This window comes from Triturus cristatus, chromosome 5_1, assembly GCF_964204655.1.
Source record: "Triturus cristatus chromosome 5_1, aTriCri1.1, whole genome shotgun sequence".
Lineage (NCBI taxonomy): Eukaryota > Metazoa > Chordata > Amphibia > Caudata > Salamandridae > Triturus > Triturus cristatus.
This window is the reverse complement of record NC_140587.1, coordinates 123,654,563-123,676,645: the sequence shown is the minus strand read 5'-3', so window position 1 is coordinate 123,676,645 and position 22,083 is coordinate 123,654,563. Positions and strand designations below refer to the sequence as shown.

Genomic DNA, 22,083 nt, shown 5'->3' with positions numbered 1-22,083 from the left:
CCCAGGTGTGGTTGTCTCGGGAGAGGGTGGAGTTCAGTTGCTCATCGATGACATTGCTCCAGTTCCTTCGAGGCGGGCGTGGGGCTGTTTAAGTGCTTTGGGTTTATTGACTGTGAAGTGGATGCAGTGGTGGTCAGTCCAAGGTGGTTGCGTTGTGTGTCTGAAGTGGACGCTGTTTCCGGCAGCGAAGATGGGGTCGAGGGTGTGCCCTGCCCTGTGTGTCGGTGTGTTGACGAGTTGGTTTAGTCCAATGTTGGCGAGATTGTCACGAAGGATGCTGGAGTTGGGGTCACTGGGGTTGTCAAGGTGGAAGTTGAGATCACCAGTGAGTATGTAGCTTGTTGATGTGATGGCGTGGGGTGCGTCGAAGTCGGTGATGGCGGTGGTGAAGGGGGGCCGGGGGCCGGGAGTCTGTAGATGAGTGTCCCACGGAGTGTGGTCTTAGGGCTGGTCTTGATCCGGAAATGCAGGTGTTCGGTGGAGGGGAAGGTTTCACTGGAGGTGGAGAGGCGGAGGGTGCTTTTGTGGGCTATGGCAAGGCCTCCCGGGTGGTTGGGGCGGTCCTTCCTCTCGATCTTGTAGCAGTCCGGGATGGCGGTGTTGATGTCGGGGGCGAAGGCGGCGTTAGTCCAGGTGTCTGTGAAGAAGGCGACGTTGGGCAAGAGAGAGTCCAGTAGGTTCCAGATTTCCACGGCGTGTTTGTGTACAGAGCGCACGTTGAGGAGGATGCAGCTGAGGGTGTCATCGGTGCTGGTGTTGGTGGTTTTGAGGGTCTGGGTGATGGTGAAGGTCCGGTGGTAGCGGAGGCAGGAGAACAGGCCGGGTTATGTTCGGTGAGGCCTGTTGGCAGTCTGTGTGTCTTCCTGTCCTAACCTTGTCCACAGTCCCTCCTGTGGGAATCATATTGATGGGTTATCTATTCTAAGGTAAGGAGTGTGCTGCTAGATTTCTTTATCAGATAGACAAGTTATTTACCTTCTGTAACACCGTATCTGGTATAGACATAATCTAGCTGTAGATTCCTTACAGACCCACCCATCCTCACCGCACTGCAGACAGGGTTTCCAGGTCATGGCTGATCCTTTCCCGGGCCCTAGTTCTATATACACCACTGTCAGTGCATTTCCTAGCTCTGTGTTCCTGGCATGGAAAGTCATAAAAAGTAACTGACGTCAGCGCACCTAGGGGTCACCTATGTAGGTCATGAGGACGTCACTTCTGGTTCTTACGAATCCGATGTCATGCGAAGCCGATCAATGCCATCTACAGGCGCAAAAGGGACGACTTTAGCAAAAGTCTCTGAATTGAGTCTGAGCGCCAGGGATATTCTAATGTAAGGAATCTGTGGTTTGATTAAGTCTCTTCCACATAAGGCGTTACCGAAGGAAAATAACTTGTCGATTTGTGTCACATGTACCTACTGGCCTTTCTGAAGTAAGGCAAAGATGCTATTCTAAATACGGCTTTCGAAGAAGTGCTCTGGGATCCTGCATCTGGGTGGGATTATTTAGTGCTTATGATTTCAGTGGGGATTTCCTGAAGGAGAACTAGGATTACAGGTAAGAAACCATTCCTTTCATGTCCTGTAAGTGATGATGATGTCTGATTGTCCATGCACTTTATGTGAAAGTTGTAGGGGGAGAAAGAAGAGCACTGACACGTTGGTCAAAACCATGGGTATTACACTTTTGCATTTGTAGGTCGATACTTGCTGTAGTCACATAATTGAGGAAGAAAAGGCTAGTGTCTTTTCTTCTGAGACCGGAACCACGAAACGGCTCCAAACAATGCACACATTGGCTTAAACCATGGTAGAAAGAAAGGCTTGGGAGTAGAGAGTGGGCATTTACTGGAGTGGGCATTTTCAGTTGTCTGGCTGTCCATAAAGAAATGTGTATGTCCGTTAGTGCTTGGAATGCAAATTCCAATATCTGTTATATAACATTGTGAAATTACCTTCAGAACATCCTTTCTTTTTTATTATGATTTCTAAGGTGTTGTAGCTACTGCCCGGTGTGTTAAGACCTGCACAGCCCAATATGGTCCTGTTGTGTACACTTTATGCTGCACGACCTCCCTGTGTAACAAACCATCAAAGCTGTCCATCAAATAAACCGCACAGGAGTCTGCGCCCACCTGCTCAGAGCGGGACATTGAAGGTAAGCAAATTGTTGGCCAATCTCACATTTGAATGAAGGGCTAGGGAACATGTTTGCCTGGTAATTATTTCTGTGACAATGTGGTTAGGATTATCAAGAATATGAGAATTAGATCACGAAGACAGATTGAAAAGTATATATGTGAGGTGGGTGGATCAAATGTTATGATGGTCTATGTGGTAGGTATAGCATTACTCGGTCAGTTAAACTGCATTCTGGTTCCTCATTTGATATAAGAAAAATATGTATATTTTGAGAGACCCTATCAAATCAACAATTTTACTGGTGTGTAGGGTGATCTTGAAACATTAGAAGTCTGTTTGTAATACTGCAAAATAGATATATTTTTCTGAAAGATGCTTTTTTACCCTGAAAATCTTCCCATACCCCAGACTGGATCCAAAAACTCTTATAATAACATTTCCACTCTATGGATTGCTATTTTTGACCAAATTTAGGAGATATTGATTCTTGTTAGTGTGTAATGATGTTGCTTCAAAAAGAACAGAAATCAATCCATGCAGTGTGTGTTGAAAACAAATATCTATGAAGGGCCTGCATGATTTCTAATCATGGTGTCTTAGGCCTAAGCATGGCTTCAGGTCCTGGGACAGATGTTTCCTGATGCAACCAAAGGCCATCAGGCAACAAGAAGCTAAGCTCTGCAGAATCCAGGAAGCAAGGCAGTTCTCAATTGAGGTCCCCTCCATAACTTCATAAAGTAGATAAAACTGAAATCAAGTTGCAAGAGAAGCACACCTGAATCTCATCAATATCCAGATGGCCAGACTCTTCAGCGGTACAGGTTCCAGATCAGGAATTATCCTCAGCAAGAGGTTATTCTGTATCAAGATACACTATTATCACAAAAGCTATGGGTCACGCTGACTAGGCTTTCCTCCTCTTCGTATGCCTAGGCATCACTATTTCTGGAGAATGGAGGGCATTTTTGGATCAGATTCAGACTCCATTAAAGGCCTACACCATGTTCTACATGATGAGGATGACAATGAGGAGGCAGATCATTTGCTCCCTCCTCACTATGCACATTTCTTCCTTTATCTAGACCTGCAAAATGCCAGTGGCTTGGATTCCTTTTCAAAGACCTTTAAAGGAAAGGGCCTCTTTTGCGGTAGTGTTTGGCAGGGCTACAGAAGTCCTGAAATTACCACTTTCTAATGAGGTGAATAAGGCTAACCTTCTTACTAAGATTTCACAACCTGGGCCGTTTACTTCTGAGCCCTTGTTGCTTTTCAGTGAAGCACTGACTGACCCCATCTTTGAAGCTTGGTTGAAACCATTCTTGGATCCAACAGCGAGTCATCACATTGCAAGTTCTCAGATACCATTACAAGTTAACCCTAGGTTTCTGGCAACTCCTCAGGATAAGTGTTCTACCAGCTTGGGATTGTGTTCCTTGAATGCAGTTTGCTTCCTGGGTTGTTACACACACATGCTCTTTGGGATAGGCTTCAGAGGAGTTTCCAAACCGGCCAGAGGATATGTGCAATGCACTTGTTCACACTGTACAAAATAGACAAAATGCTGCAAAGTGTGTTCTACCTTCTGGATTGAACACTGCAGATTCTGTTGCCCAAACAATGGTCACCAGTTTCATTATCTGGATACATGCTTGGATTGGCTCCACTGGCTTCTCTGGGGATGTGCAGGTCTCTTTGATGGACATACGCTTTGATGGATCACACCTTTTTGGTGTGACAGCTAATGCAGCCTTACAGAGGTTTTCAGACAGTGAAGCTACTGCCTATTCACTGAGGTTACTTTCTCCCACTTGCCAGTTCTATAAGCAGAACAGAAAATTCAGAGGATACTCATGAGGTCTTGCATATCTCCAGCGACAATTCTCTAAGCCTGTACAGCAACCCATACAGCCGTTTCATGGTGGCAGGAGCAAGGATAATGTTTAAGGATGAAGTCAACAGTAGCAGCACTCTTCAGCCTCCTGTTCTTCAGGCACCGCTGTCGATTCTCTATAGTTCACCTTTAAGCCATTCATCGAAGCCAGTAGGCGTCATACTATAGCACTGCATGCACTCCAGCACTGCTTGCATGAAGCACCTACTGGTTCTTCATCATGTCATTCAGATTTTCAAGTTTGACTATTTTGCCAGTCCTTCTGTTTGTCAGGTTTGGTATGCCATTCCATTTATGGAAATTCCTTTCCTAGTCACTATTCTGTCTAAAGAAGTGCTGATCCTGCTTTCCTAAGGGGTAATTAAACTCTTGCTAAAAGTGCTGTTGTTGCTTGCCAAAGAGGCAATCAAACATACAAGGTGGAGAGAGGGCTAGGTTGCTATAGATGGTATTTTCTGGCCACCAATAAAGAAGAGAGACTGAGATGGATTGTGAAATTCCAGTTATTGATAGATTTCCTTTAAAAGGAGACATTTAAAAAAATGACACTCAGGTTCTGGTAGCCTTGCCCTCTGAGATCTGTATTGTGTACCTGGACCTTCATGGTGCATGCTTTTATGTGCCTGTCCTGCAGTATTCCTGGAGGTCCCTCTGATTTGTGAAGGATTCAGGCCACTTCCAGTTAACTGTATGGGCCTTCAGCCTCATCAGCCTTTCAGGTTTTTACAAAGCTCATGTCACTGGTTGCAACATTTATTTACAGGTTGGGGATAAACATTTTACTTCCCCTCAGAAATTGGCTGCTGAAGATGGGCTCACCTCAGCTAGTTTAAGAAAAACCTACAGGCCTAAGTGCCATTAATATCCTCCCTGGAGTTCTCCAACAAGTCCTAAAGCCACCTCTGGCCTGTGCAGAGATTTCCTTTATCTGTGTCGTTCTAGACATGTTCATCCTGAAGAACTTTCTTCCACATCAAGACTGGGACATTCAGGTTATGATCCTGAATTTACAGACACAAGCTGGAGTTCTGTTCTTGATAGTTTTGAGGCTTCTTGGGCTCTTGGCATCATGCACCCTTCTCTGCTGGTGCGCAGTGTCCATTAGCACATGCTGGCCCTTCAGCTGAATCTTAAGCTGCAGTAGGCCGGGCACTCAGCAAACCTTTTGGACAAGATGCAGTGCTGCTCAGGACCTTTGATAGCGGATGATGTCTAGCGGATGATGGCTAGCTGTTTTCCTTGACCCCTCAAGAGCTCACTGTAGTGTCAAATCTGTTACAGCAGGGAGACCCTCTAATGGCTAGATCTGATTTTTATTGTTCTAATCATCTTTGGTGCAGCAAGGTTTTGCTGTGGCCACTGTTAAGGGTTACTTATCGGCCATTTCAGTCTTTCTTCATTTACCATTCTTCAAATCATTTGTTGTGATCCTCTTCTTGAGTGGGCTTTCATATGTTTCCACTGCTCCATTGAGTATGCCACAGTTTGACCATAATTGGGTTCTAATGTCCTTGATGTGTGATCCTTTTGAGCCTCTTCATAGTTGTTGTCTGAGACTCTTGGCCTTGGAGACCGTGTTTTTCATTGCAGTTACTTTTGCTTATCGCATCAGCGAACTGCTGGCTTTGTCGGTTGAGCCTAATTGTTTTACCATCTTCCCTGAGAAATCGGTATTTAGAACTTGTGTGTCCTGTACCCTGAAAGTGGTGTTCCTTTTTCAGATGGGATAGTGCATCATTCTCACTATGTTTTTTCTCCACATGCATCTAAAAACGAGGCTAGAAAGCACTGATTGGTCCCAAGACATGTCTTGATCATTGATAGGATTAGGAAATACTGTGTACGTAATCAGTAGTATGTTGGGTTCACTGGCACGCAGCAGTGAAAAGTAATCCAGAAAAGGACTGTATCCATATGGATTGTCCAAGGCTACGCTATACATTGCCCAAAAATGATCTTCCTTGGGGGGCGTGACACCAATGGAGTAGGATGAGGCTTGCGGAACTCCCATCTGGCACCATCCTGGCACCTGCTTTTGCTCTCACCCTCTGAGGGGGTTGCGGCAGTATATGACACCTTGCCCTTACCCCCCGATGGCCAGAAAGAAGAGGTTTTGCTGACCTAGGCCCGTGCTGACAAACAGGCTGGAACCACGTAGCTGACTGCCGGCAAGATGGCAGCAGCCTGTCTCAGTGACTGCTGAAGCACATCCCACGATGACACAGCAGGTGGAGCAAGGGATTGTATGACATAATTTCGAAAGACAAAAATTCGACCTACAAAAATATCGCAACAAAAATATCGTGGTCAAGAATATCGACATCCTATCTACAACATGGTAAGTACAAAAATATCGATAATTTAATATCGATGTCAAAAATATCGTAATTCAAAAATATCGTTTTTTTTTTAGTTTAAAAATATATGTAAAATAAACCAAATAATACTTATAAATCAAAGAAACATAATTAAATATATTGTATAATATGTAAAATGTATAATAAATATATATAATTAAATGAAACTTTAATGAAACATATATATATAATATATAATATATACACTTACTTAATAATTACTTTTAATAATAATTTCTGTAACATATAAATTATTAAATATTTATTTAAATTACCAATACATCCATACACATAAAACAATAACATTAATAAATATTAAATAATTACATATAGCAAATAATAATCAATAATTTTAATTTGAATAATTTGCATTATTAATTATATATTACAATAGCTAAAATATTACAAAACATATTTAATATCAGACACAATAAAACTACTAGTCCAACTTCAACAAAAACAACAGTAAGGAAAATGTTGGATAGCGTAGGGGTAAAAATAACTATTCCAACTCCCGAGAGTGCAACAGTAGGGAAAACATTGGATAGCGTAGGGGTAAAAATTACTATTCCAACTCCAAAGAGTGCAACAGTAGGGAAAGCGTTGGATAGCGTAGGGGTAAAAATTACTATTCCAACTCCAGAGAGTGCAATAGTAGGGAAAGTGTTGGATAGCGTAATGGTAAAAATTACTATTCCCACTCCAGAGAGTGCAATAGTAGGGAAAGTGTTGGATAGCGTAAGGGTAAAAATTACTATTCCCACTCCAGACAGAGCAACAGTAGGGAAAACGTTGGATAGCGTAGGGGTACAAATACCTATTCCAACTCCAAAGAGTGCAACAGTAGGGAAAACGTTGGATAGCGTAGGGGTAAAAATTACTATTCCAACTCCAGAGAGTGCAATAGTAGGGAAAGTGTTGGATAGCGTAAGGGTAAAATCTACTATTCCCACTCCAGAGAGTGCAATAGTAGGGAAAGTGTTGGATAGCGTAAGGGTAAAATTTACTATTCCCACTCCAGAGAGTGCAACAGTATAGAAAACGTTGGATAGCGTAGTGGTAAAAATAACTATTCCAACTCCAAAGAGTGCAACAGTAGGGAAAACGTTGGATAGCGTAGGGGTAAAAATTACTATTCCAACTCCAGAGAGTGCAATAGTAGGGAAAGTGTTGGATAGCGTAAGGGTAAAAGTTACTATTCCCACTCCAGAGAATGCAATAGTAGGGAAAGTGTTGGATAGCGTAAGGGTAAAAATTACTATTCCAACTCCAGAGAGTGCAATAGTAGGGAAAGTGTTGGATAGCGTAAGGGTAAAATTCACTATTCCCACTCCAGACAGTGCAACAGTAGAGAAAAGGTTGGATAGCGTAGGGGTAAAAATTACTATTCCCACTCCAGACAGAGCAACAGTAGGGAAAACGTTGGATAGCGTAGGGGTACAAATACCTATTCCAACTCCAAAGAGTGCAACAGTAGGGAAAACGTTGGATAGCGTAGGGGTAAAAATTACTATTCCAACTCCAGAGAGTGCAATAGTAGGGAAAGTGTTGGATAGCGTAAGGGTAAAATCTACTATTCCCACTCCAGAGAGTGCAATAGTAGGGAAAGTGTTGGATAGCGTAAGGGTAAAATTTACTATTCCCACTCCAGAGAGTGCAACAGTATAGAAAACGTTGGATAGCGTAGTGGTAAAAATAACTATTCCAACTCCAAAGAGTGCAACAGTAGGGAAAACGTTGGATAGCGTAGGGGTAAAAATTACTATTCCAACTCCAGAGAGTGCAATAGTAGGGAAAGTGTTGGATAGCGTAAGGGTAAAATTTACTATTCCCACTCCAGAGAATGCAATAGTAGGGAAAGTGTTGGATAGCGTAAGGGTAAAAATTACTATTCCAACTCCAGAGAGTGCAATAGTAGGGAAAGTGTTGGATAGCGTAAGGGTAAAATTCACTATTCCCACTCCAGACAGTGCAACAGTAGAGAAAAGGTTGGATAGCGTAGGGGTAAAAATTACTATTCCAACTCCAAAGAGTGCAACAGTAGGGAAAGCGCTGGATAGCGTAGGGGTAAAAATTACTATTCCAACTCCAGAGAGTGCAACAGTAGGGAAAGCGCTGGATAGCGTAGGGGTAAAAATTACTATTCCCACTCCAGATAGTAAAACAGTTGGGAAAGCACTAGATAGCATAGTGATTCTATGAACATTATAACCAATTCAATAATTTGTTATAAAAAAATTGCATGTTAACAATGTTTTAAAAAAATAATTATTATTAAATACCAATTATGTAAAATAAATATTTAAATAAATAAATTTAAATTACATCCCACACTATTCCCCCTTTAACACACAACACACTACACATACAAAATACACAATAGATTTAAATATCAATTCATCTCTTATTTACAATTAATAATACATTCTTTATAATTAATATAGTTATTAATTCACTAATTAATACATATTAACTACGAAATTACAAATATTCACCTATTAATTATTAATTAACAATACATTAATTAGCAATAACAACAAATAAAATACAATAATCAATTATTTATATTTACTATATTTAAATAACTAATAACAATTAATTAATAATAATTACAAATAAATAAAATATATCATTATTTATTTTATTTTAATTACATCCAACCCTATTCCCCTATAAACCCACAACCCACTACACATAAAAATTCACATAATTAATTTTAATTATCAATTAATCACTTAATAAAATTAAATCACCAATTAATTACTAATTAACAATTAATTAATTAACTATAACAATAAATAAATATTAATAATAAACTAATTATAATTTATATCACTAACCAAATAATAAATTATTTTTACAATTAATAATTAATTAAAAATTATTTAATCTATTAATCAAATTAATTACCAATTATTAATTGATTACCAATTAATTAATCATAAATACCAATTAAACAATACATATTAATTCATTAATTATAATTACATTACTTCCCACCCTATTCCCCTATAAACCACAACCCACTACACATAAAAATTCACATAATTAATTTAATTATCAATTAATCACTTAATAAACTTAAATCACCAATTAATTACTAATTAACAAATAATTAATAACAATAAATACATATTAATAATAAAGTAATTATAATGTATATAATTAACCAATTAATAAAATAATTTTACAATTAATAATTAATTAACAATTAATTGCCAATTATTAATTAATTACCAATTAATTAATCATAAATACCAATTAAACAATACATATTAATTCATTAATTATAATTAAATTACTTCCCACCCTATTCCCCTATAAACCCACAACCCGCTCTGATACTAAAACGCTAAATTAAATGTAAAATAATTATAAATCTCTAAACATTTATTTTTAAATGTATTAAAATACATTACAATAATCTTTAACATACAAATAAAATACATATTAAATGACATTACACTAAATAAATATCAATATTATTGACATCGAAATTTTTACTTACGATATTACTTACATCGATATTAAGCACTTCGATATTATTAACTTCGATATTACTTACCTTGGGATCGATATTCTGTCCATCGATATTCTTGACTTCGATATTCTGTACCTACGATATTAAAAACACGATATTATTGTAGGTCGAAATTTAAAACTCGATATTTTGGCTAAACACCGGAGCGAGGAACAGTGGGAGTGCCCCTGTGGAGGCAAGGGGCACGGTCCCAGATAGCTGATCAATTGGTGGGCCCCGTGTGAGCAGAAGGAGATCTGCAGAGTGCGGCCCGCATTAAGAGCAGGAGGGCGCGGCCTGACTGTTGGTGTGCGTTGGTCCCCTGGCGCCGCTGGTGGGGATTGCACACGCTTGCTGGCTGCCAGAAAGGCCTGGTGCTCACTTTGGCCTACTTGCTGCTGGCGGTACGGCCTGCAGAGTAGACAGGATGTCACTGTGTGGTGGATGGCCACATCCCTGCAGTACCTGGTTGGGCCCATCTCCTGGCAGCTGACTGCTGGGGCGAGCCCCATGACCATCGAGTGCCCTGACCATGCTGAGATCTTGCACCTGAGGTCCGCTATGTGAGAAGGACACTGAAGGTTATGGGCGTCAGTCTGAGATGTGTTGTGCAGCGGCGATCCACTTGAGCTGCTGGTATGAGATGGGCAGCGAATGGACAGCTTGAGAGACGTCATGTTGGGGGCTTACTGGGACTGCTCCTTTTTTCTCGCATTGCCGAGAGGCAGACAAGCTTCAGCCCTGCTATTACATTGACATACAGGAGGCCAGTGGGGTTGATAGTTCTCCCGATACAGGAATTAATTTACCACTTGGACCACCAACAGACAAGAGTTCATCGTTTACAGTTGTAGTCTGATGAGCAGCCGTGGTCTTGTACCTTGAGACTGAGAATAAGACTAATGTCCTTATGGAAGTCCTACAGCTTGGACCAGCACCTGGTCAAAGCTCTGATATTCACCGATAACCAGGCAGGTGGACAGATGTTAGACCGGAACCTGGCGATCCGGATTTTCTTACTAAACAACCTACTCTGGAGAGTCTGGTTGTTCAGGCTTCAACCAGTAAGGGTAACCCCAATTCATTCCCCACAACTCCTCCGGATAGGGAGTCTAAAATAATTGAGGCATTTGTAAAACAAACATTCTACTTGGCTAGTCTACCATTGAGATCATTCAATGCAGTCTGCTTATTGGGCCAGTATACGCATGTCCTTTGTGACATGAGCAGTGAGAACTTGCCAGCGGTCCCTGAAGACCCCAGGGCTTCACTGGCTCATACAATTCAGGATGGTGAAGATGTGGCCACATACATGATTTGTGTGGACTAAGATATTACTGATTGTTTCGAGTGGCATCAGTGAGGTGCTCCACCACCATGTATGAATATGCTTCGTAGGGTTTTCTGGAGATGTGCAGGCCTCTCTCACAGAGATGCCTTTCAAAGGGTCACACTTCTTTGGCACTAAAATGGATTCTGCGTGGAACATTTCAAAGTAGAGCCATGACACGCTGACATGCTATTTTTACTCCTGCCAAGCAGTTTCTTCACCAGTTTAGGAACTCTACTGCTAGGGGACTGGCGTGTAGGTAACTTCACCTTCACCAGCCACTGCTACACTCAACCCATTTACTTTCAAGGCAGTGGATGACAATCTGGCAGATATTGTGAAACCCAACATGGGCACCAGCCATCTCAGTCTCCTTTCACTGTAGCAACAACCACCAAGGACATCCAGCTTGCCATTTTTAGCACACAACCACCCTATGGGATGCAGGATCCAGCACTTTCTCCCAGGGTGGCAATCTATCACATCTTACAGGTGGGTTCTCCAAATCATTCTGGATGGCTATGCCCTACCATTTCCTTCTGCTCTTTCACATCTTCCCCCATTTTAGAGAAAATCTCAGAGGAACACCTACCCATTCTGTGCAGTAGGTCAGACCTTTACTTTCCAAAGGAACAATCAAGAGACTTTCAGATTCAAAAATGTGAAAGGGTTGCTGCTCTTGCTATTTCCTTGTGCTGAAAAAGGATGAGTCATTGTAGGTTTTTGACCTGTAAATGCTTTTCTACAAAAAGTATAAATTCAAAAGGTTCATGCTGGCCCAGATCCTGCCTGTCCTGAACCAGAGCATGGATATGTGAAAGCAACTGAATGGTGCTTTTTACATATCCAGCCTGCAGTCCCACAGACACTACCTGTGGTTCAAGGTAGTCCATGTGCATTTTTGATTTGCTGTACTCGCCATTTTCTCTTACCTTACCTCATTGACTGCCTGTTGAAGGTAGGCTAACCACAGTCAGTTGTAGACCACATCCAGATGACAGTGAACTGTCATCTGGATGTGGATGTTGCACCCGCCTCCTTCCTAGACACTTCATTGGAATTGTCCTGCATACAGTTCAGTTCAGGACCTACCCCCTTTTGCAACAAGTCCAGGACATTCAGGCTATGATCCCGATACTTCAACCTTAGACCTTTGTCTCGGTGGGAGCAGTCTGAGGCTTGTTGGCCCTTTCAACTCCTTTATCTTCCTTGTTGATGACACCAGGTGGCATGTGGGGGTTCTGAGTGGAGTCTGAAGTTCCAGTGAATCAAGCACACTTGTTAGTTTTCCAGCTGAAATGGAACTTGGGACTCCTATACGCTTTCTCACCTCTGCCTCTCCTGTTTCCAGGTCTGAAAAAGATCAGGAACGACTGTGCCCAAGTCCTTCTAGTAGCTTCAGATTAGTCCAGGAGAGTGGTAACTGGAGCTTCTTTGCATGAAATACCTATCCTCTAGTCAGACTGCCACTTCGGAAGGACTTCCTTACTCAGCAACAGGGCATGCTCCTCCACCCAAATTTATGCAATCTACATGTATGGAGATTGAGCGCTTTTGTCATCCGCATGCCAGGTGCCTTTCCACAAAGTCTGTTTATGCCGGGAGATGGGATACAGGAACATAACATAATAGGAAAGCCAAACAAATGAGTCATTGAGCACAGGCACTGCACCCTGGACTACTTGCGTGCCAGCAAGTGAAGAACAAACATATGCTCTTAGTTCAATTGATGTGTCAACATTTCTTATTGCAGATGGAATATTCATATTTGTCAAGAACAAATATGTCCTGTTTAGGCCTGCTGAGAAGTACATTTGTGCCGATGATACAGACTGAAAGAACAGAAAAAAATGGTGACTAAAAGACACAAAATGGAGGAATTTACTTCAATTATAAGAAACTGTATTTTTAAAATACTTTGTTGCTTAGTGTGTAGCTGCAAGTTAAGCCCCTTGCAATCAAAACTTTCAGATTTTTTTTGTTTGGCCCGTCTTTGGCTCGATGAAGGCCTCACAATGAGCACTATATAAAAGGTTATTTGTCTGCCCTTTCTGACTTTTAACATTTGCTGGACCAATAGTCCCCTGTTTGCATCACATTGTGATGAAGTTTATCAAAGGCTTGAACTCGTGTTTCCTCCTAAACCATTTGTGATACCACAGTGTCCTAACATTTCTCATGTGCAAGCCCGTTGACCCAATGCATAGCCGCTTGCTGCATCTCTTAACCTCCTCATTGCAATTCCTTCAGCTCACTGTTGGGACATCCGCCCTACATCACCTCTTTTCCAGACAAAAAGGTGTTGAGACTTGAGCAGCCTTCTTTGCTAAAGTTGTGCCTCATTTTTACATTGGGCAATGTATAACCCTGGATTTCCCACCCATCCTCACCGCACTGCTTTGGGTTCCTGGAGTTGTCCTGCAACATCCTCTTCTTCAATCAGGACTCTACGTAGTCTCGCTGGACGGTATCGACTGCCAGCCTGCAAGGAGCTTCATCACCTGTTCCCACAAGGCCTACAAAGCCATGGCCTAGCAGTCTGAGCATGACTTTGAATCATGGTTGAACTCCAGACACCAGAGACAGACGTGGTGGGGTTCGTTAACTGACATCATGCAGTGACAGGCACCGCACGGCTTGAACCCTGTCTTCCTCGAAGACATCCTCGCACACGAAAGGAGGAAAAAAGACAGAATTTAACAAAGTCGAGAAAAAGCCTCTCAAAAAGCGACAGAGGGGTAGCTCTTACCCGGATCGGTGCTTAAATGGTGCAGAAAGAAAAGAACTGACGTCCGCGCACCTGGGTGGTGCCTATTTATTTGATGTCATAACTGACGCTACTGATGCCGATGACTTCCCTCGGAACCGAATGGAGCCACCCGACGGCATGCACAAGGGGTATTGCTCAGCAAAAGTTTCTGGATCCAGCCTGACATCTGGGAAAGTCAAAGGTAAGGAATCTGCAGCTAGATAGAGTCTCTATTAGATAATGTGTTATTGAAGTAACTTGTTCTTTAGTGGCAGTCACTTCTGACTGGAGGTTGGCCGAATTGCAGTCTTTGTTATCCAAGCCTCCTTTCCTGACAATATTCTCTTATAAATTGCTGCTTCATCCTTGAGCTTCTTTCCTCCCAAAAGCAGTAACACAATTCCATGTGGGGCCATCTGTCAATTTGCCCACTTTCTACACTCCTTCGCACCCCTTTAAAGAAGAGGAGCGACTCTGCTTCCTGGACCCAAAAAGAGCGTTGTTCTACCTTGACCGCACTAAGATGTTCCGGGTGGGCAACCAACTTTTCGTGGGGTACGTTGGAATGAAGAAAGTCCTGCTGTGCAAAAGAGGACTGTCTCACTATGGGTCATCCTCTGCATCAAATTTTGCTATGCTCTAGCCAAACAGCAGCCTTCTGAAGGCTTAAGGGCTCATTCCACCAGAGCTAAGGCTGCTACCACAGCTTTGCAATGTGGAGTTCCAGCCCTAGACATTTTTCAGGCAGGAACATGGGTATCCTTGCACACGTTTACCAAACAATACTGCTTGGACAGTCAAGTCCACAGGGACAGCCTTTTTAGGCTGCTCTGTCATGCAGGTCTTCCTGGTCTAAACTTGTCCACAGTCCCTCCTCTGGGATGGTATTGCTTGGGCATCTATTCAAAGATAAGGAATCTGCGGCTTGATATCTATCTATCTTCGGTAACGCCTTATTTGGTAGAGATATGCTCTAGCTGCAGACTCCTTACCAACCCACCTATCCTTCCCGCACTGAGACAAGTTTTCTAGGGCCCTAGTTGTTCAGAAACACACAAATGTCAGTGTACTTCATGCTCTGTACTTCTGGCATGGAAAGCGTGAAAAGTAACTGATGTCAGGTGATTGCTATATAGGTGATGTGGATGTCACAGCGGGGCAGATGACACAGACTACGTCACACAGAGCCGACCGACACCACCTAGCGGCATGCAGGGGTATTGCTCAAAGAACATATCTTCCAGATCCAGTCTGACGTCTGGGAAAAGTAAAGGTAAGGAATCTGCGGCCACATCATTTCTCTACCAGATAACACATTAATGAAGGTAAGTAACTTGTGCGTTGAGCTGAGAACAATTTGTACAGAAACTGTCCAGCTAGGCAAAACAGTGGTGGATGCTTAACTAATAGAAATGTTTATTTACAGATCTGACAATTCGCATTAGTATTTATGATGCACTAATACGTCTGTATATTGCTTCCCTCTAGATGAAGAGGCCGAGGTTTCCAGCTGTCTTGCTCCCTGTGTAACCTGTATTGTTTCCTGAAGGGAAAATTCCAGCCTCTCCATGTGTAATCGATTAAAATATATGAATATAAACGTCTCCCACTATAATGATGAATAACCATCAATATGTACCGCCTGAAAATTCAAAATTGATGAAAATAGACATTGATCTCTCTCTTTTATTTTATGACTGCAGATAATAGAATTGTTACTCCCACAATGTCACTAATTGAACAAGGATTAATATACATCTTCTCTCACTCCCTAATTGATGAACACAGATTAACAAACAAATTGATGAATGTAGTTTATTGTGGAGAAAAATAGTAAATGATTATTGAATAATATAGACTTCCTTTCACTGTGTAACTGATGAATTCTGGGCAATATAATTCTCTTTTTGTTCTGTAATTTGATAATAAATATTAATCTAGCCCTCCTCTCTATCCACAGTTAAGTGATGATTAATTGTTCTTATAGACCTCTTTTCACTTTGTAATACAGAGTGATACTAATCCTCTTTATTTGGGATGAATATCAATCAATGTAGGAGTCCTCTCATTATCACATTGAAGGAAGGATAATATAGCTTCGTTTAACTCAGCAACTGATGATGCACATCAACATAGATCTCCTCTTACTTCGTAATTGATCATACAGAATATTTGTTTTTTCTAATTAGTAAATTCATATTAATGTAGACCTTTACTCTTTAAGTGATTAATATAGATGATTCATGAGTTACCTATGCTTTGCCACTGACATAAAACACAATTAATAAATGCCTTTCACTCATTGTTTGAGCAATACTGATCATCTAAACCTCAAATATTTTCTAATTGATTAATACATATGAACATAACTCTGTTATTCTGCGTTTCAACGCAGTTTAATATAAATCTTCTGTGGCTCTCTTGCATGCAATTTAATGTAAACATCATGTCACGCTGTAATTGATGAAGATGTATTAATGTAAACCTCATCTTACTTTGCAGTTAGTTTATACAGTTGAATAGAAGCCTTTTCTTTCTAGTTGTTAAATGCCTATTATTAAAGAACTTGTCACTCCACAGGTAAATTATCCAGAATAATGTAGTCATTTGGACCCTTTGTAATTCATTAATAAAGTTTATATTGATATTTTCTTTTATTATTGATGATATAGATGAATGCAGACTTACCCTCACTGTTATTGAATAATTATGGATTAATAACAATTTCCTCTTATTCTGTAATTAATGAATAAAGGATTTTACTTCAAGCTTATTAGTGTTTGCTGTCCTTCAGTTCTGAGAATGAGTATCACACAATCAAAGTGCATCATGATTCCCAAAATGAGTTTCAAACAGTCTCACCAGAAATAGGCCACTTTAAGGTTTTCCCTAGATCTTAGTTCAGCACAATCACAGCCCGTATATTGTGGTGAGTAAGGAAGGAACGAATAAGTGCGAACAGATCTAGATGAAGGCAACATCATTGAGAGGTACAAAAAGAGGACCAGAAAACGCACATCAGGGCACAGGACGCATAAGATTCTTTACCCTTTGAATATCGAGGACACTAGACTGGGTCCGGAAAAGTTTTATAGCGCTTCTATGCTGGTGGCTGGTGGCATTCACTCTGTGTTGGCGCGTGAAGCAACATTGCCAGCGTCAGTTCCTCCGCACCATCGACACGGATACAGAGCTTGCTCTTTGACATTTCTGTCAGGAGTTCAGCATAGGTGCAGTGCTATCATGCCCCCAACCCCCAAATGTTCAGACTTCGAACCCTGCAGGGATTGGGAGGTTTATTACTGACCCTGATGACCTCTGCCTTTGGAGTCTAGTCCAATGATTCATGGTCCTGTGAGTCCTGTCAGAGCATGCATCCAAAAGCCCTCAAGTAGCTGGAAGTACGGCTCTTCAAGGTCAGGGATGGAAAAAACCAGGATCTCAGCACTGTTTGAGTTTACCTGGGGCCTCATCTTCAACAGCAAGGGAGTAGACACATAAGCACAAGAAGAAGAGACATGACAAACATATAAACATTGGTGGATAGGTAAGCCACCGGATGCTCTCTGACCCCAATGGAGATGTTATCAGAATTTTAATTGGGGGTAATGACTTCAAACCCTGACCCAGCAATGTTGCCCCCTCCATCTCAGGAATAACCCTATCCTGAGTTCCCTGCTCCAGGTTCTGATCCAGTGTTTTTCCTGAATGCCATGTTTAAAGTGTTTAAGGATAGCTAGGGTCTCCCACAATACGCTGGCAGGCCCTATTGGACTCTTAGCGGCGCTGCATGGTCTTCCACTGTCCAGACTTCCCTTCATGGCTTTAATCTCGTTCACACCTTCAGTTTTGTCACTGCCTGCAGCTCCCATTCTTCATCCAATGCTGGTAGCTCTCCCTCACAGTGCAGCTAGTGGCGCCATTAACTAAGCTAGCTAGCTAGCTAGTTATCAGGTTAGGAGAGAGGCCCAACATCTCCTTGAGAAACAAGAGTATGGTCAAGAACTTGGCACCCATTTCTAAGAAGAAACCATATATGACTTCTATAGGACAGCCTCAAACACTCCAGAGCAGACTAAGAGAGAGATCCTCTATAATATTTCTCGGATGCCCATGACTTCCTATCATTCAGTGGAGGTTTTGGTACTCCCTCTTCCTTTGGGTGATTCAAAACCGAACATCCAAAGAGGTTCTTCAGTCTTCCCGCCAACATCTGAACCTCTTCTACTTTTCTGTCATGCTCTTTTGGATGGATATTTCTCACTGCAGATTTCTCACCTTTAAAATGTCCCCAGGTGCCAGACTGGATTTTTCACCATAACCTGTACACACCAGTAGGTGGCATGATGCAGCCGGGCATCTACCTCAGTCCTCCCCGGTTGTAGTGATATATACACATCACCCCAGCACACTGACGTCTGTTCCTAGCTTTCTGTGCCTTCCTAAGTGGATCAGAGCTAGCACCTCAATTTTTCTCGGCAGCTGACTTGATTTTTCTCGCAATCTGTTTCCAGTGTACAAGGGAACATTCCCCTCTTAAAACTAAAGGGTTTAAACTGTCTCAAGCAGATGATTGTGCAGATCCCTATGAGGTGTGTCTTTGTTGTTTTTGTTTGGCAATGACTCCCAAGTTGGGTAAGAAGTCCGCCTTTATGAACCTCAAGTTGACCTGATATTGTGAAGCAAATCTTTGTCACCTAACACTACAGTAAATCAAGTAAAACCTGCTCTCAATCCCAGTCAAGTGCACACACCCATTCCAGCTCTTTGAACTGATCCTGTGACAGATATTCATTGAGGCTTAAGTCTTTGGGGAAGTTGAAGTCCAAGAAGAAGTATAAAAAGGCCTGTGAGAAGTTGGCCTGATATATGATGTCACTAGTTTTAGTGTACACCATGTATCAGTCCAAACAACCCTTATGGTGATTGGTTGTAAAGTCAACCATATAGACCAGCTATCCTAGTGGTAGCATGGACAAGAGCAGTCTTAGGCTAAACTCTGTATGACATGTGAAGCCAGCTGTTATACCATTTGCAACCCCTTGAATACCAAATGAAAGGACACCACAACAGATATATTATAAAAATAGAATGTATTTATTCTAGTCAAAATACCCTCAGCACTCTTTATGAGATTCGAGGTAAGTACAACACAGTCTTATTTAAGCATACATAAGTCACACAGGTAAGTAATACAGTTAGGCCCTAGGGGCCACGCAAACCATATACTAAGTAAGTGGTTTAAGAACCACTGTCACGAACACAGGTTAGGCCTAGCCCTAGGGAATCGCTGGGGCTACACTATCCTATCAGTTGCTAGGCAGTGGGAGGCCCACGGGATTCAGGTGCAGAGTGGAAACACTCATGCGTAATGCGTTAAAGTCGATAGAAATAGTAGTATTTAGAAATTAAGAGTTTTAGGACACTTCGGAAGGAACTAGGAGTTAGAGACTTGGAAACGAGACACTTGGATAGTCTATACCCTTGTGAGCACCGAAGTACTCAAGTTACCTAGCCCACGGGCTGCGGGTGCATGGGTGTGAACTTGCGTAGGGTTTCGTCGTCGACTCCTATGGATGCCTGAAGAAAGTTGCTGACAGGCAGTCAGTGAAGAGTGTCCGGTGGATTCCAAGGATGGAATCAGGAAGGAAGATACCTGCAAGCAGAGGGGACAGAGTCTAGGTCACCAGCTAGGAGCCGGGAAGGAACCGGGAAGGAACCAGGCGATGTTGTGAAGATGCAGGTGAAGAGGTGAAGCTTGTCGCAGCAGCCACGGGCACCAGGAGGCGTCGAGGATGACCAGAAGCAGGAGTCGAGCTGTCCCACGAGGGCTCTTGCTGTCGGCGGCGTCGATGTCGAACTGGGACACAACAAGCCTTGTCAAGCGCAACCCACGCAGAATGAAGGATTCGCTTCTGTTGCAGACCAGGAAGGTCTGAGGTGCTTCTCTTTTGCAGGGAAGCAAGACCCGGTCTGGAGGAGCCAAACCAGCAGTGGAAAGTTCAAGGTTCGTCGTCTCAAAGGCTACTAGCCAACGGGCAAGCAACCGGACAGACGCATCGAGCAGGAAAATGCAGAAGGGCCCCACGCAGAATGAAGGATTCGCTTCTGTTGCAGACCAGGAAGGTCTGAGGTGCTTCTCTTTTGCAGGGAAGCAAGGGCCGGTCTGGAGGAGCCAAACCAGCGGTGGAAAGTTCAAGGTTCATCGTCTCAAAGGCTACTAGCCAACGGGCAAGCAACTGGACAGACGCGTCGAGCAGGAAAATGCAGAAGGCCCCACGCAGAACTCGTGGAGTGTGGAGGGCTGATCTTCGGTGCAGATGGTGCTCGGGGTTGGGGCTTCTCAATCCCCAGAGCACAACTTCGAGGATGCCTCAGAAGCTGCGCTGGAAGCAAGTCGCCAATTTTCCCAGGTAGCCGGTCCCACGTCTCTCGTCGCCTCCACGGATCTCAGCTTTGCTGTGGATGTGGATCAGGGTCGGAGAAGTCTGGAAGTCAAGGCGCTGGTCGGGCTCTGCAGTCGGTTCCTCGTAGAACTTGGGCAAAGCAAACGGCAGGTCTCTTGATGGTGCCTGTTTGCACAGGGTGGCCACTCCTTGGCCACAAGGGAGATTATTCAGTCTTCTTCCGTAGTCGAATGTCGAAGGTCCAGAGTTTCTGTTCAAGTTGCAGTTTTTCAGAATAATCCAAAGTCCTAGGGACTCAACTCCCACTCTTATACTAATCTGGGGGGCTGGGTTACCTGCTCGGTCCCTCCTATAGGTGGGACCAGGGAGGGGGGTGGTTACACCCCCTTCCCTTTGTCCAGTTTCGCGCCAGGACTGGGGCTGGAGTGCCCCAGCACCGGTTTGAACTGGACTATGCATGGGACACCTTGTGTGCCCCAGGCAGTGTCTCGTTTCATTCATCCCTCCCTGCCCCAATACACTAAGGCCTGTCTAGGGTGGTGCTCGCACCTCCCAAGGCAGGAAACCTATTGTCCAAGCCTCCCTCGCTGGAAGGTCTCCCAGCAGCAAGAGGTCCGACTCGTGTCTGTGGCAGCAGCATCCATTTTGTGATGCTGGGGCTCTGGTTAACTTTAACCGGGTAGTAGGTCTTCAACATGTCTTCTCCCTCTAGAAGGGAGTAATACTATCCTCACCACCAGGAATGGTGTGGGGGTAGGATTCCAAAGTGTTAGACACCTTACACAACATGTTTTGATAAAGCCAAACCATAGTTACCATAACCGCGAGGATTATAAGGCACTTTAAGAGTATATGGTAGGCGATATCATAGAACAGCTATAAGGACATGGTTCCGAAAGCTGCAGACAGGCTCAGCTCATGCTAGAGCACCATCTCACATGTTACCAACCACTCTGCCTTCAGGATTGTTAAGGCCTGCCATAGGAGTGACTGATAGGTTACCCATGTGTCTATATATAAGGTAGCTATAGGAATACTACACCTAAGCAAGGGGTGATTACAGAACCTTGCCTCAGCTGAGTGATCAGCCAGTTGTGTTATAATGGAAGGCCAGCCAGGGGTGGCATAATACATGCTGCAGCCCCTGGTAGGTCTAGGGTACACCTATGCCCTGGGTACCTAAGGTACACTGTACAGGGTCCAAAAAGGTGATCCTTACCAATTGGGTTATGCACCTAAAGTGCATAGTGAATTTAGAGAGAGAACAGCTGGGCTGTGGGTCTGATTAGCAGGCCCACCGCCACATCTAAGTCGAAAACCAGTGAAGCAAAAGCAAAAAGTGGGGGTGAACATAGAAAGCAGACCCTACTCTCCTACACAACCCCCCCCCCCCCCCAAACTTAGGGACATTATACTAACCTTGAACAGTTGAGTCTTCATGTTCTAAGTGGAAATATCTGGAGAGTCCATCTGCATTGGCATGGTCAGTCCCAGGTCTATGTTCCACTGTGAAGTCCATCCCCTGTAGGGAAATGGACCACCTAAGAAGTTTGGGATTTTCACCCTTCATCTGATTGAGCCACAAGAGGGGCTTATGGTCTGTCTGAATCTTGAAGTGAGTGCCAAACAGGTATGGCCTCAGCTTCTTCAGGGCCCAAACCACAGCAAAGGCCTCCCTCTCAATAT

At 43.0% G+C, this 22,083-nt stretch overlaps 1 protein-coding gene across 1 annotated transcript in view; it reads left to right on the top strand.

Annotated features, from left to right (window-relative positions):
* Positions 1-16,756, top strand: part of LOC146830355 (uncharacterized) — a 485,325-nt gene extending 468,569 nt beyond the window's left edge. Inside the window, exons 11-12 of the mRNA XM_085603720.1 lie at positions 1,995-2,159; positions 15,479-16,756. Coding sequence (XP_085459846.1) covers positions 1,995-2,113 — 119 coding nt within the window. The 3' untranslated portion in view covers positions 2,114-2,159; positions 15,479-16,756. The remainder of the gene's footprint in view (positions 1-1,994; positions 2,160-15,478) is intronic.
* The last annotated feature ends 5,327 nt before the right edge of the window (positions 16,757-22,083 follow it).